Source organism: Herpailurus yagouaroundi, unplaced genomic scaffold (assembly GCF_014898765.1).
Source record: "Herpailurus yagouaroundi ecotype Mexico unplaced genomic scaffold, PumYag 182, whole genome shotgun sequence".
In the NCBI taxonomy this organism is placed as follows: Eukaryota; Metazoa; Chordata; class Mammalia; order Carnivora; family Felidae; genus Herpailurus; species Herpailurus yagouaroundi.
Window position 1 is genome coordinate 15,697,215 of NW_024412413.1, and position 14,964 is coordinate 15,712,178.

The 14,964-nt window shown below is 43.6% G+C and overlaps 1 protein-coding gene across 4 annotated transcripts in view; it reads right to left on the reverse strand.

Moving 5' to 3' along the window:
* RFX4 (regulatory factor X4) overlaps positions 1-14,964 on the reverse strand; it is a 164,730-nt gene that overhangs the window by 20,165 nt on the left and 129,601 nt on the right. For 3 of the 4 annotated variants that reach the window (XM_040490997.1, XM_040490999.1, XM_040491000.1), the window contains 2 exons: positions 4,491-4,610; positions 3,988-4,149 (listed from right to left, as the gene is read on the reverse strand). In XM_040490997.1, the coding sequence (XP_040346931.1) occupies positions 3,988-4,149; positions 4,491-4,610 (282 nt within the window). The remainder of the gene's footprint in view (positions 1-3,987; positions 4,150-4,490; positions 4,611-14,964) is intronic. The other variant, XM_040490998.1, reaches the window with a different exon arrangement.

Consider the following 14,964-nt stretch of genomic DNA (forward strand, 5'->3'; position numbering starts at 1 on the left):
TAGCTGGATGAGAATTATGAAGAGATCCTAGAAATCTTGCCTTCACACCTTCCCTATCCCCTTATCCCCTTAGAGTCTCCTCGATGGATATGCTGCTGCACTGCAGGAAAGCTCCCCCTTGAACCCTTTCTGCTTCACAATGCAGAACTGCTTCATTTGCATAATTTCCCTGTTTATTTTAGAAGTAAGGATGTTATCACTAACTGGCTCACGTGGGTGCTTCCCAGAAGGGTAAGGGGTGGGGGGTGAGGGCGGGCAGGATTGTTCAGATGACCGGCTGTTCTTACTGGCCTGTTCTTACTGCCCTGGTTTCTTCCTGAGGCAGGAGACTGGGGGTTGCTGCTCCATATTCCGGCCTTGGATGGACCCCTGAGCAGCTGAGCAGCTGAGCAGCTGGAGAGCTGTGGACAGTGCTCCAGTTCTCTTTCCTTTTCATTTTCAGGGACTAAGGCTGTTCTTTTCTCTGTGGCTCTTCTTCTCAAGCCTCCTAAGCAGGAACTACAACCACCCAGTACAGAGAGAAAAGGGGAGGGACGAGGGAGGGGGGCGTGTTCTTCCCCCTCAAAGTGGACACAAAACATGATTCAGGTGCATCCATGTAAACAAATGTGATGCCAAAATCTACATTTCCACAAAAGAGGAGGCCTTTTTCCAGCTGCGTACCCAAAGTGAAATCAAAGCTCCGTCTAGGGCCAGTTACTGACAACCCTACTTTTAAATACTCTGAAGAATCCAGTCTCCTTAACAGTCCCTGACAAAGGACCACTGCTTTCTGTCGGCAAGTTTCTGCCCCTGGCAAAGTACAGAAGAGGAAAGGCCTTATGGGCTCTTAAGTACCTGCTCATTTCCTCTCTGAGTAGAGCTAGCTCTGGAGAGAAAGGAAACTTGAGGGAAGGAATTAACCAAAGATTCTTAGCATACGTACTTTATGTTCTCTGAAAATGACATGCTGTCTCCTGCCTCCAGGCCTTTGTACCGCTTATTTCCTCTGCCAGACTACCTTCTCTCGCATTATTCAGCCTTCCCAGACCCTGCAGATACCAACCATGGCCTCCTTTTGTGCTCCTCTGCCCTCTTCTCCCAACTTAGCCCAACTCTGCACTCATGACATTGTTTGTGACTGCCAGCTTGCCCATCAGAACCCTAACCTCTAAATCATAAACTGCCAGGGGATGGGAACCTGAAGTGTTTGGTACGCAGAAGTCACTCGAGAAATATTTATTGGATAAATGGATAGATAAATGGATGGACATGTGAGTGAATGAATGGATAAAAGACAACATCCTAAATAGGGTAATCTCACCCTGTTTATTTGGTCTTCAAAAATACCCAATTTCAGTCCCCAGTCTATTCTGAAAATTATTCTAAGTAGAACTAGGATATAAGTAGGACCATGCTGTGAGCGTCTGGAGGAAGACTTTTTTTTTTTTTTTTTGAAAAAGAGAGCACACGCGGGAGAGGGGCAGAGGGAGAGAGAATCTGAAGCAGGCTCCACACGCTCACTGTGGAGCTGGACACAGGGCTTGATCCCACAACCCTGGGATCATGACCTGAGCTAAAATCAAGAGTCAGGTGCTCAACTGCCTGAGCCACCCACTCAGGCTCCCCTGGAGGAAGATTCTAACCTAGAGGGTGAGGGCAATGAAGATGAGTAGGATTTCATCAGGTGGAGGTGGAAGGAGGAGACCCCAGAGGTGGAGCAGTGTGAGATACGATCTGGAGAATGAGAGTGCCCTCGGTCTTGGGAAATAAGCCTAGTGGGCAGCAAGAAAGTGGACAGACCAGATTGGAGGTGGGTAACCAGTTTGAGAGTCGCTGGATGTCCAAGACGTGGGGAAGGCCTGAACAGATAGCAGTGGTGCCATGGGAAGGAATGGGCCCATCAAGATTTGGATTAGAACGACTGGCTTAGGAGGCATGGTAGAGAACGCTGTCTCCCCAAATCTATTCGCCCCCTTCCCTATCTGGGGACGTGCTACCCTACATCTCCCAGCCTCTCTGTGCAGTTAGTTACATGAGGCCATGGACTAAGCCCTCACTGGTGAAATGGAACTGGAAGTGACATGTGCTACTTCAGGCCAGGGCCTTTGAGGGACTGGGCTTTCCTCTCTATACCCACCTTCTACTTCTGTCAGCTGGTTGCAGACTTGGCAAAGCCCAGGGCAGTGGGCCTGAAGCTAGCGTGCATCAGAATCAATGGGAGGCTTGTTGAGCAAATCTCTGGGCCTTGCCGCTAGAGTTTCTGATTCAGTAGGTCTGTGATGGGACCTGATGATGAGCATTCCTAACAGGTTCCCAGGGGGTGCTGACACCACTGGTCCATGGACCACACTTTGAGAACCACTGCCCTGGAGTATGGTGCAACCTAATATGGAAAGAGCAAGTGTTTCCAAATGGTTGCATTGAAGAGAGCCTCCTCTCAGACCTAAGCACCCTGCCAGGACTGTCTGCGAGCACAGAATAGATTTCTCTTGTGTCAACTCCATACATTTTGGATCTACTGTTAACAGTAGCTTAGCCTATTCTAACTAATACAGGAGCCGAGGGAGAGGAAAGGTGAAGTTGACTCCCACATTTGGAGTTGGGTAATTGGGAGAATAGTTTAAGCAGGTTTGGAAAAAAGGTAATGAATTAATGATCACTGTCTCATGAGCCCTCTGCTCCACAAACACCCGTCTGTTCAGCTGGCCCAGCCCCACCAAGGCCCATATAGGAAAAGGTTGTTTCTGCCTTTGGTTCCTCTCCTATGCATTCTTCCTCATCTTTTAAGGCTGCCTTTGAGTCTCCCCTCTCTCCTGCAGGCTTCTCTCCTGCCTGCCAGAGTTCAGGTGGGAAGGAAGGAGATTGCTTCTCCCTCTGATCCCCTATAGCATTCAGCGGGAGCCCTCATCTTAATCAATGGGACCCCTTCTATCTGATAGCACCTCACTATGAGCAAAGCACTTGGCCTTTTTTACGTCATCTCATGCCCACAGCAACCATGTGAGTTGCTCTAGTGGTGTGCGCACACACACATACACACACACTGTCATCACAGATTAGCTAACGCTTACTGAATATTCTGTATACACTTTACCATTTTCACAAGTCTTATGAGTAAGGACATTTGTTGAATGGCTGAGTGACTGTGGTGCCCAGAACAAGGAATTGACGCTTTCTCACCCTTTACTTTTCCTTCACAACCTTGAGGCGTTATTGTGAGATAATTACGTGAAGTGATAATGGACATTGGCAACTAGCTATTATTATCCTTGTATTACCTCTTCTTTTTCATTTCTAAACCATATGTTGGCATTCAAGATCCGCCAGGATGTGACTGCAATTTGTGGTGTCTAGCCTCATAAGACCCTTCATGGACCTCCTACATTTTAATTTTAGCCCAAGTTTCACGTGGCCTGAGAAGGCCCCACATGTCCCTACCCCTATGCATCTGTTCATACTGTCCTCTTCCCAGAAGTCCCTTCTGCTCCACCTTCCTCAGTTAAAATGAAGTTCCAGCTCAGACCCATTCCTTTGCGAGGTCTTCTTGGTGCCTCCAACCAGAGGGAGTCTCCCCTTGCTTGGAGACCCCACAGCATTAGTCTTACCTTGCTTATCACCCCCACCTCGATATGATCGCCATGTGTTAGCAAATGGCTTCCCGGATGCCCCACTTTCCAGAGATGCCTCTCAATCTCTGGTTCACAGAGAGCTCCTTTTCTCATTTTCAAGAAAGAATGGCTGTGTATCAACTTATGTCTTATATCATTTTAATCATTTCAGTGTCTTAGTTGCGGGGGAAGGTGGAGATTTTATCATGTACTTAATTGGCCAACTTGAAAACAGAAGCATGTGCAGTATATACATGTGAGTAATGAATAACTGCAAGGCATCTGTAAGTCCAGGCAAATACTACGGTCTTGGCATTGATTGGGTTAGAATGCTTTTCCAGAAAGCTCTTGCTGTAAGTCAACTCCCCACTCAAAGCCTTTAGGGGCCTTTCATTACCTGTAGTGCTGAGGCCAGTGTACTCAGGGGATGGATTGCTGACGGGGGAGGACGGAGGTGGCACTTCGACGGACGTGGCGGATTTGGCTGGCGAAAACGATGGCACTGGTGAAGGGGTTGGCGGGGCAGCCTCTGCCAAGATAATTTCTTCTCGGACTTCTGCTATGGGTAGAGAAAGGGTAGATTCTCAGAGCCAACGGTCAAGGCAAGTTGTCTTCAAAGGACTTTAAAAATTGAAACATTCTTTCTGATCTGTGTGTCATGTCACCCCTCTGCTTAAAGCCCTTTGATGGTTTCGAATCACCATCAAGGCATGCAAGCAGTTCCCATACACAGCCATGCCCACTCCAAAGAAGAAAAGGACATCACTGCTTTCACACCACTTGGCCTGCCCACTACAACTAAATTCTTCGGAATAAAGAGCTAAAGAAACACAGAGCATAGAAGCAAGGATGCAAATCAAACTGCCAGGTAGGGCAATTCCCAGTGAAAAGCTGGCTTACCAGTGCTTCCTTCTCCCTTCATGGCTCGCATGAGCTCATTGGCCCGCTCCTGACAGTGCAGGGATTCTAACAGGTAGAGCACGTAGTCGTCAAACATCAAGTGAATTAAGTGAAAAGACCCTGGTGGGAGAAGATCCAAACAGAAAGGTAAGTCATGGCAGTGCACATACGCCCCTCCACCTGGTTAACAGCCCGTGTTGTTGGGCTTGTACTCTAATGCTCTGTTCAAGACTCTCACTCCCTACTCCATTATCATCTCCACATGGTCAAAAGTTGCTCTTCTTTGCTGTGTCCTCAGCCTAGCCTAGTGCTCGATATAAGGTAAATGGCACTAACACTTTGTAGCAAGTGCGTCTTTTTCCTTGCTCAAACTAGCTCATCAAAAATGGTGCCCATTGAGCCATCTGTCCAAATGTTTCTGAGCCCTCACATACCCACTGGCCTCGTCCTCATTTGAGCACCACTTACTGTGTTCAGTGTGTGTTGACATGGTGTCTTTCATTTTTATCTCTTCTACAAGTATGTCCTATTTCCCTGATTGGACTTTAAGGATGTCCATGGCAGAGATTTTGCCTTCCAGTTCACTATACCAATGTTACCTGACAGGATTCCAGAAGCAGAACTGAAAATTGAAACCTGTAACAACTGAATTATTTCCTTAAATGTTTCTGAGACCTTTGTTTAACACACGGTTCTCAGAAAAGGTATTAGATTGGGGCACCTGGGTGGCTCAGTCAGTTGAGCGTCTGACTGGCTCAGGTCACGATCTTGTTGTCCGTGAGTTCGAGCCCCGCGTCGGGCCCTGTGCTGACAGCTCAGAGCCTGGAGCCTACTTCGGATTCTGTCTCCCTCTCTCTCTCTGCCCCTCCCCCGCTCACGCTCTGTCTCTCTCTCTCTCAAAAATGAACAGATGTTAGAAAACGTATTAGATTGGAAATATGGTATTCTCAAATAAGACTCTTCATTCTTAATTTAGAGTAGACTGTTTCATAAAATGGGATGTGATCATCTTAAGACATTTTTCCAATGTGCCAGTCTCTGTGTTCAAAGTCTTATATTCTCTAACTCAATCTCTTACCACCCTGTAAGATAGGTACTTTCATTCTTACTATAATACATTACTTCAAAACCATCTTTTCTGGCATGTCATGCTGCCACCATGGACAGTGGAATGATCCACATATGGAAGGGGCTCAGTTAATGTCTGCTGTAATCAAGCCCCAGGAATGCCAGGGTCAGAGGGGCCAAACCTTCATCTCTGGTCTCATGTTTCCAACTCCCAAGGGAACATCTCCATGTGGATATTCTACTTCCCATGAAACGTCCAAAACTTCTCACCCACCTATCCTACAAGCTGACCTCCTCTTCCCATTTCCCTCCAGTCTGCTTTTTTAGAGGACCTCTGAGACTCTCTGGTATTACTTATACTGTGACTCCATCATCACCACCACCACCATTATCATTATCCTCGTCATCATCGTCATTATCTGCTGAATGCTTACTGTGTGCCAAAACTCTGCTAAGCAATTAACACAGGTCTCCTCCTTACTACAAACAGTGGGGTAGGTGGTACTGTACTCCCTTACTGAGCAGGAAAGGAGTGTCTCCATTAGGAGTATGTAGGGATTTGCCTCAGTTTGGTCTGGCTCCAAAATCTGTTCCCGTTCCATTACAGATCATCCAGTCCAGTCTGCTCACAGCCCGGATGGGGGAAAAAGGCGTTGGTCCTAGCAGGGCCCTTTGAGTTGGGAGCTATGCCTTTTCAAGTCTCAGTTAGAAGGTGATGGGGCTATAGCTCCAGTTGCACAACTGGTTAGTGTGTAATACTTGTAAGAAATAAGGTGTTAGGGGTCTTCTGGGAGTGATGGGACAGCACCTTCTTGGTGGAATTTACTACCAATTTTCTTTTTAATTCTATCTTCTTGGTGGAACTTATCAATTTTCCTTTTAATTGTACCTGACTTAGACAGACAGACAGACACACACACACACACACACACACACACACACACACACACACACCACTTTCCATCCACTTCCCCCAAATGGGTCCTGTGAACCACTGAGGAGGTAGCACTGTGGGCAACTGTGTGGGCACTGGATCACTCTGCCCAGGTTGAGATCCAGCTCTGCCACTGCATCACTAAGACCCTGGATGAGTTACCCTTAGTAAATGTTACAAAATCAGCCATTTCTTGAGCCCTTGCTCTGTGGCAAATTCATTATCTGTGTAGATCTGTGTAAATGTGCAGACTTATTATAACACTTAACCCTCATCACAACTGTAAGAGATAAGGGATACTCTCCTTTTGCACAGGAGGACATTGAGACAGAGGGAAAGTAAGTGTCCAATGTCACATAATTATTAACTGGAGGAACTGGGACTTGAACCCAAGACTGTCTGATTCTGGAGTTCTTTGATCATTGTACAACACAGCTCTCTAAAAGGGGGGGCGGTAAAACCCCTTGTTTTGGTTACAGAAGTACTAACCATAATGAGGAAAGGGACACACTAGACGTTTAATGAATGGTAACTGCTTGTTATTATTATCTGTAAAGTCCCTTTTGCTACTAATGTCCTAAGATCTCATAGGATATCATATCATAATATGATTGCTTTGTCCATATAGTCAAAGAATTCAGAAGAGAACATCAAATACTTCAAAGGAAAGGGTCTCCAAAAATGAAGAAATACTTGCTCCAATGTTGCTCTAGGTCAATAAGGATAGAAAGATAGAAACATGCTGTGAAACAATGAATTAAAATGGAAAACCCTAGATAATGAAAATGGCATTAGTAGTTGTATCACAGGCAAGCACCTTGGAAATCATCCATACACCCTCCTCTTTTATAGACAAGGAAACAAAGATCTGATACGGTGAAGAAATTTGCCTAAAACCACACTGTCAGAAACAGCAGATTGGGGCTTGGAGGCCAGTAATGTTCGGGCTACAGGCTCTCTTCCTTAATGGCTCCAATCAGTTACCCAACTGGTCTGATAATTTTCAATCACTTTTGAACACAGAGTTTGTAGAGCTACTGCTGTGTGCCTACTACTGTGCTAAGTGCTCCAAGTACAAAAGAAACCTGAAGCTCAGTTCCTGACTCCACAAAAGCTACAGGGTCCTTTGCAGCAGAAGTCAATCATTAAGACAACTGGGAAACAAACAGTTCAGTACTGGTGCCGGGCCGGGGGGGGGGGGGGTCAAGAGCGGCACGGGAGGAGGACGCAGACAGGGTGGGGGGTGTCATGGCCACCGGAGTAGTGCCAGGAGAAGAGGAGGGCAAAGTAAAAAAGGGGATACAGAAAGACACAGAGAGGGTGGGGTGGGGGGAGAGGGGAGAAAGAGAGAAATATCAAAGACAGGCAAGAGGCAGTTGCAGCTAACATCCCCTGCTTTATTTCTCTCCCTAGCACTTATCACCATTACATATACTATATAACCTATTTATCTCTATCATGTGCCTCCCTACACCAGACCGTAAGCTCCATCAATGCAGTGTTTTCACTGTTCCCTATACCCAGTGTCTACAACAGTGCCAGGCACAGAGCAGAGGCTCAGTGACTGTCGGTTAGATCAACCAGTCAAATGCCCAAGCACTGTTTACCATATGCACTGTACTAAGTCCCCTTTCCAACACTGTGAGGAGGTATTACTATTGTCTTCAACTAATACATGGGGAAATGAAGGCTCAGAGGGTCTGAACAACTTGCCTAAAGTCACAGAGTTAACATCAGAGCCTGTCATGGAAAAAGGTATTAGGATACAGACAAAGGAGACTTTTGCTGTTGTTGCTACAGGTTAATATAGTTGATCACATTGCATAGAACCAAAGCATTTCTCTTTTCTTATGAAAAATTTCAAACATACAAAAAAGTACACAGAATTTTTAAATGAACATCCGTGTATTCAAGTCCTAGCTTTACAATATCTTATTATTTTTACTATATTTGAATCAGATTTGGGTATTTTTGTTTGTTTGTTTGTTTGTTTGTTTGTTTAAGTAGGCTCCAAACCCAGGGCAGAGCCCAATGCTGGGCTTGAACTCATGACCCTGAGCTCAAGATCTGAACTGAGGTCAAGAGTCAGATACTTAACTGACAGAGCCACTCAGATGCCCCAGAATTGTTTTTTAATTGAAGATACAGATGAAGCCTCTGTGTTCTCTTCCTTAATTGTATTTCTCTGCTTTCTTGTGTTCAACCCCTGAGGTAATCACTGACTTGAATCTGGTATTTATTTGTTCACATGCATTTTTCTACTCTTACTATATGTATTTATGTATCCATAAATAACATATGGTATTGTTTTCTGTTTTCAAACTTGATATAAATGGTATGATACTTTACAGAGCATTCTACAACTTGCTTTGGGCAATCTATCCACATGGGTGCATATAGCCTAATTTGATGGCCACTGTTTGAATATGCCACAATTTATTCACCCATTCTCCTGTTAATGGAATTTTGGTTGTTTATAATTTCCCACTATTGGAAAATGGCCCTAATGAATATTTTCTGTACCTGTTTCTTGGGTCTGCTGGGTCCAAGAGCTGCCTGCATATTCACTCTTATGAGACAGTGTCAGATAGCTCACCAAAATTTTTTACATTCCTACTGGTAGTATATGAAATATAGTATTTGCCAGTCTGAAGGGTGTGAAATGTTATCTTATTGTGTTTATAGTTTGTATTACTCTAGTTACTAGAAAGGTGTACGTCTCTTCATATGATTATCATCCATTTGAATTTCCCCTTCCGTGAATTACCTATTCATATTCTCATTTTTCTAGTGGGATATCTGAATAATATTGGGGCATGTGAATTTCTTTGTGGGTATTTAAATAATTTATTTAGAGGGGTTTATTATATATTCTGGATAGTAACCCTTTGTTATATGCACTGCAAAATATGTTCTCCTTTTCTGTGACTTTTACCTTTTAACTTCGTTAATGGTGTGCTTATTAATCACAACTGAAATCCAGATGTGGTTCATTTTTGCAATCTTTTCTTTATGACTGGTCCTTTTTTGTACCTTTTTAAAGAAATAAATTACTATGTCAAGGTCATAAAAATATCATTCCTTATTTTCGTCCAAAAGGTTTAAGGTCTTCCCACCTCCCCCATTTAGATGTTTCTTTTCAGATGTTGTAGAGGAGGGGTCTAATATTTATGTACCCCAAAGTGCTTGTCCAGAAGAAATTTGCCTAATCCACTGACTTTTAATGCCGTTTCTGTCATATATACAATCCTCTTGTTTAACAGACAAGGGGAAAAGCATCTGATGAGGCGAAGGCAAGTTTCGTGTCCATCTGTCTTGGGCACCTCTGTTCTGTTTCATTGCTCTACTGGTCTAACTATGTTACAAGCCCACGCTGTCTTACTCCATAACAAACCTGAATATCAGGTAAGTGAGTCCCTATGTCTCGTTCTTCTTTCCCTTCAAAATGTCTTTACGACTCTTGGCCTTTTGAATTTTTACATCAGATTGTCAAAGGGAAAAAGGGACTGGATTGGAATTCTGTTGAATTTATGTATTAATTAGTAAGATCTCCTTGATGTTGACTCTTTGCACACATGAACACGGTATATTTCAATAATAGTTTAAAAAATTCTCCTTGAAGATCTTCAGGCAATTTTTGTCAGAATGATTTTATAGGTATCCTTTAGTTTCTGTTGCTATTTTGAATGGTATATGCCTGCGTATACTTAATATACATTAGTATATACTTAACACATACTTTATACACACACACACACAATTATATTTTCTAATTAGGTTCTGGGTAGTGCTAAGAATACCAGTGATTTTTTAAAAACTGAATTGAGTAATCCAGTTGAATTCTTATTTGTTCTATTAGTTTGTAGATTGTCTTTTGTCAACCATCATGACATCTGTAACTAAAGGCAATTTTGTGCTTTCTTTTCCAATTCTTACATTTCATTCCCTTTAGTTATTATATTGGCTAGGACTTCCAGTCAATAGTTATTAGAAACAGTGTTAAAGGCATTCTGGTCTTCATGATTTGAGTAAGAAAATTTCTAAAGTTGGAGCACTTGGGTGGCTCAGTCAGTTAAGCGTCCAACTTCGGCTCAGGTCATGATCTCATGGTTTGTGAGTTCAAGCCCTGTGTCAGGCTCTCTGCAGTCAGCAAGGAGCCTGCTTTGGATCTTCTGTCCCCTTCCTGCTTTGGCTCCTCCCCCCCCCCACCTCTCTCCCTCCCTCTCTTCTCAAAAATAAACAAACATTAAAAAAGAAAACTTCTAAAGTTTTACCAGTTAGTGTCATGTTCATTGCAGATTTTTGGTTGCCCTTTAACATTTAAAAAAAATTCCCCTGTATTCCCAGTTTGCTAAGAGGTTTTTTTTTTTTAATAATACTTGGGGAGCTAAATTATATCAAATGCTTTTTTCCCTCTATATCTATAGAGAAGATTATATGATTTTTCTCTTTTCATCTGTTAATACTGTATGTTAGTTTCTTTTCTGACTTTGAATCATACTTGAGTTCTTGTCATAAACCTTATTAATCATGATTTAAAAATGTTTGCTGCTGGATTTGATCTGCTAGTATTTTACTTAGAATGTTTCATCTATATTTATGTGTGGTTGGGTAGGAATTATTTTTCCCCTACCATTCTTCCAAAGTTTTGAAATTGAGGTTGTATTAGCTTCATAATTGAGATGAGATTAGCTTCATGAGTTGTATAGGTTTCCTTTTGTTTTTATTGCCTGAAACATCAATTTTCATAATCATTTTCATTAACTAAGGATTTTATGTTTCTTATAAGTTTAGTAAAAGTTGCCTGTAAAAACACTTACGTCAGATGTTTTTCTGAAGGAAGAGGCTTTTTCATCTACTGTGATGATTATTTGATCTTATTTCTAGCAATCTAATTTTATGTTTTTGTTTACCGTCTTTTATCTATGCTTCTTTTATCTTGCCATCTCTTTTCATAATTTTCCACTTTCCTTGGCGAATTTTAATTACTTAGTGATGATTCTTAATTTATTAACATATATCCCATACATTTTTAAAGTCCAAACTACTTTTTTTTCAGCGAAGTCTAAAGTTATTTAATATTCCGAGACAAAAACCTTTATGCTTTAACTGGTCTTTGGAGATTCTCTTCTCACCATCTCATGTTACATTGTAGCCTAAAACTTGCTTTGACAATTTTTAAACACACAAAAATTATTTTTTAAATTATAATCAGTAATTAAATGTGCTTACAAATTTAAGAATTTCTCTCATCTTAAAATAAGGCCTCCAAATTGTTTGACCTTCCTTCCCTGGAGAAGGGGGGGGGTGTCTATGTGACCCGCTTCCATCTTGGTAGGTTTGTGACTCCTTTGACCAACACTGTGTGGGGGGGGAAGGGACACTTTAACTTTGGGGACTGGGTCATAAAAGGCGACGTGGTCCCCCCCTGGAACAGTGAGCCGCGATGTGAGAAGTTTTAACTGTTCAGGGGCCACCATGTGGTGTGGACACTGAGCCACATGAAGTGGCCATCAAAGGCATCCTGATCGCAGTCCTATCTTGAAGTCATCCAAACCCAAGCACAGACATGTATGTGAGGGAAGAAGCCTCCAGATGATTCTAGCCTCTAGCTGTTGATGCCCTACTGTCCTTGAGTGTTCCCATGTGAGGTGCAGAGTAGAGATGAGGTCAGAGGTCATAAAGCAGAGACAAGCCATCCTTGCTGTGCTGTGTCCAAATTCCTGACCCACCAGAATCCGTAAGCATAACAAAAGGACTGTTTTAAGCCACTATGCTTCGGGGTAATTTGTCACACAACAACAATAACTAAAACATGGTTGTTTCTGTTGCCCAGACCTTAGCTATGGCTTTATTTTTCTTCTTGCTGAAATGCATCCTTTCAGTGCTTTTTAAAGTGATGTTCTATGGGGCCAGATTTTCTTAGTCTTTGTAGAACTGACTAGGTCTTTACTTTGCCCTCACTCTTGAATAATGGTTGACAGTTCTTTATTCTGAACAGTTGAAAGATATTATTTCTGGAGTCCCTTCTTACTCATGATAGACTAGTTATTGTTCTGTTCTCTCATAGCTTCAAAAAATATTTTACATCTATCAATATGGATTTTTAAAAGTCCACCAGGGAGGATTAAACAAATTTGTCCAGACTTCTGGTGCAATGCGTCTGAGCCCAGGGCGTTTGTGTGAGTTGTGGTAACTGAAGAAGCGTGGGTTTTGTGGCCAGGCAGATCTGATTTTGAAGCAGAGCTCTGGCCCCTTGCTCCCTTGCCATACTGATCTCGGGCGAGAAAATTCTCCAAGCTTCCTTTCCACCTCTTATTATCTGCCTTGCAGAGTTAACGGGAGAAGCCAAGAGCGGCATGTGCCTCCTAGATGTCTGTTTCACCGAGCGTCATTATCCTGCCTTTGCTCTACGCTCTACCTCAGGCCTCACAGGTTGTTGCAAGAATTAAATGAAAACATGCCCAATATTATGTCTGGTGCATACTAGGCCCTCGATAAATGTTACCTTGTTTTTATGAGTACTATTAAACAGAAGAAAGTTAGATGAGGTGGTGGCTTAGCAGAAAGAACAGGAGCTCTAGCATGGAAAAGCTTCGGGGCGGGGCGGTGCCCAGCAGAGTCTGTGGTGCGTGCGTGGGCAAGTCCCGTGTCCTCTCTGGTCTGCTTCCCCCGAATACAGGAAAAGTAATTCCTGCCTCCTAGTGCTTGGTGGGGGCCTGGCTGACATGGGCAACATTTGGCAGGTTCTGGGTAAGAAAGCCGGGCCCGGCCCTCTAAGCCTGGAGAAGCAGCCTGGAAGGCTCGGTCGTGGCCACCTGGTGTGAGAGCCAATCTCTGACAGGGCTGCTCCTGTATGACCTCCCCAAGCGGGTGAGCTGTGACGCTAAGCCAGCAGACAAGTGCACAAGCAGGTGAACGAACACTTGGGCAGTCTGCAGTCCTGCCCCCTTGGCTGGCAAACACAGGGCCGCTTTTCAAACCGTTTGATGCCCCAGTCCTTCCAGGAACTACTGTTCTTCCAGATGTTCCTAACAGTGAAATCAGAGGCATTTGGTGAAAACCCAGAGTGAGACGGTAAAGGCACCTGCACTGGCTTGGGGTCCAGGTGTCCTATGAACTGAAATCACAGCAGCAAATGGAAAACACAGGGCATGTGTGTGTTTTAAAAGTAGAAACCCTATTTTCCTCAGCTCCATTAGGATTCAAAGTTCATTGCCTGCCGGTCTACCTTTGCGGTCTAATTTTGCTAGAAACTGCTGCTTACAGCAAAGAAAGAACGTCTGGCTACTTTGGTTCACAGCATAGGCTCTTTCAGCGAGAAGGAATTAGGAAGAAAAGAGTGAAAAGGAATTAAGGAGAAGAAAGGAGTCAACTACCTTTGAAAGAGGCCGTTCTGGGAAGAGGTGGTAGAGACCCGCCAGGGTCATGGTGACAATCCCCACCGTCACGTAGTGGTCAGCCCGCGCCATTCACGGCGGCAAGGATCGTGTGGGAGTTATAAGATAGATGGAGCTGGCCCCTGTGGTTGGGGGAGGGGGCCCGTGAACAGAGGGCTCTTTTTCCTAATTAGCTGTTTTTATACAGGGAACACATGACCCAAACACAACCACCAACTGTGTCTTTGACATATACAGGCAGAAAGGGGGAGCTGGGCTTTTGTCTGCCGCAAATTCTTTCAACTTGTCCGTCACCCAAGCTGCAAAACCCAACAATGAGTCGGATGAGCAGGACCGTTGCAGACAGTTTGCTAAATGGACTTGGAAACAGGTATTATTTCAACCCACTTAGGCTTGGAAAATACTGTAAAAGTGAAATTGGGTTACTATCTCCGTCTTTTCTTTCCTAAGAGATTTGTGACCATTTCTGCCATTTGTCTGAGTTTCCGGTGTGTCCCCAAATAGCGCGTGGTTCAAAGAGAAATAAACACACTTCAAGTTTTTCTTAGTGATAAATGCAACCCTTTCGTAGAACCCTAACTGTTCTACTGCCCCAACTTCCTTTGTCACATTAACTTAATATGAACCAATGAATTTCAAAGAATACTGCCAAGTGAATTACTTTCCCTGTTGAATGAAGGGTACTCAGTAATATACATAATCAGTTTAAGACCCAGCAAACTGAAGAATAAGGGACAAAGCGAAAAGGGATGCTGGCTTTGTGGATGTGTGTTATGTATGTATATCGACAGGTGCGATCCTGTTGATTCTTTGATTTTGAAGCAATGAAAAAAATCTCAAATATTTTTCAAACATTCGCCTAACTGAAAGCAGTTACGCACAAGTGATTTTCCCAGAACCAGAGGTAACATGTGCTAACACTAAGTAGGCCGAGCTGGAAGTCATCAAAACGCCATGCTTGAGGGCACTGCCCAGGTAGCAGCCACCAGAGCACTTCCATCCGCGGCTCAGAGAGGACGACCCCCATCTGTAGCCATGGTGCAGGCCAGCGCAGAGAACTTCCCAGTGCAGA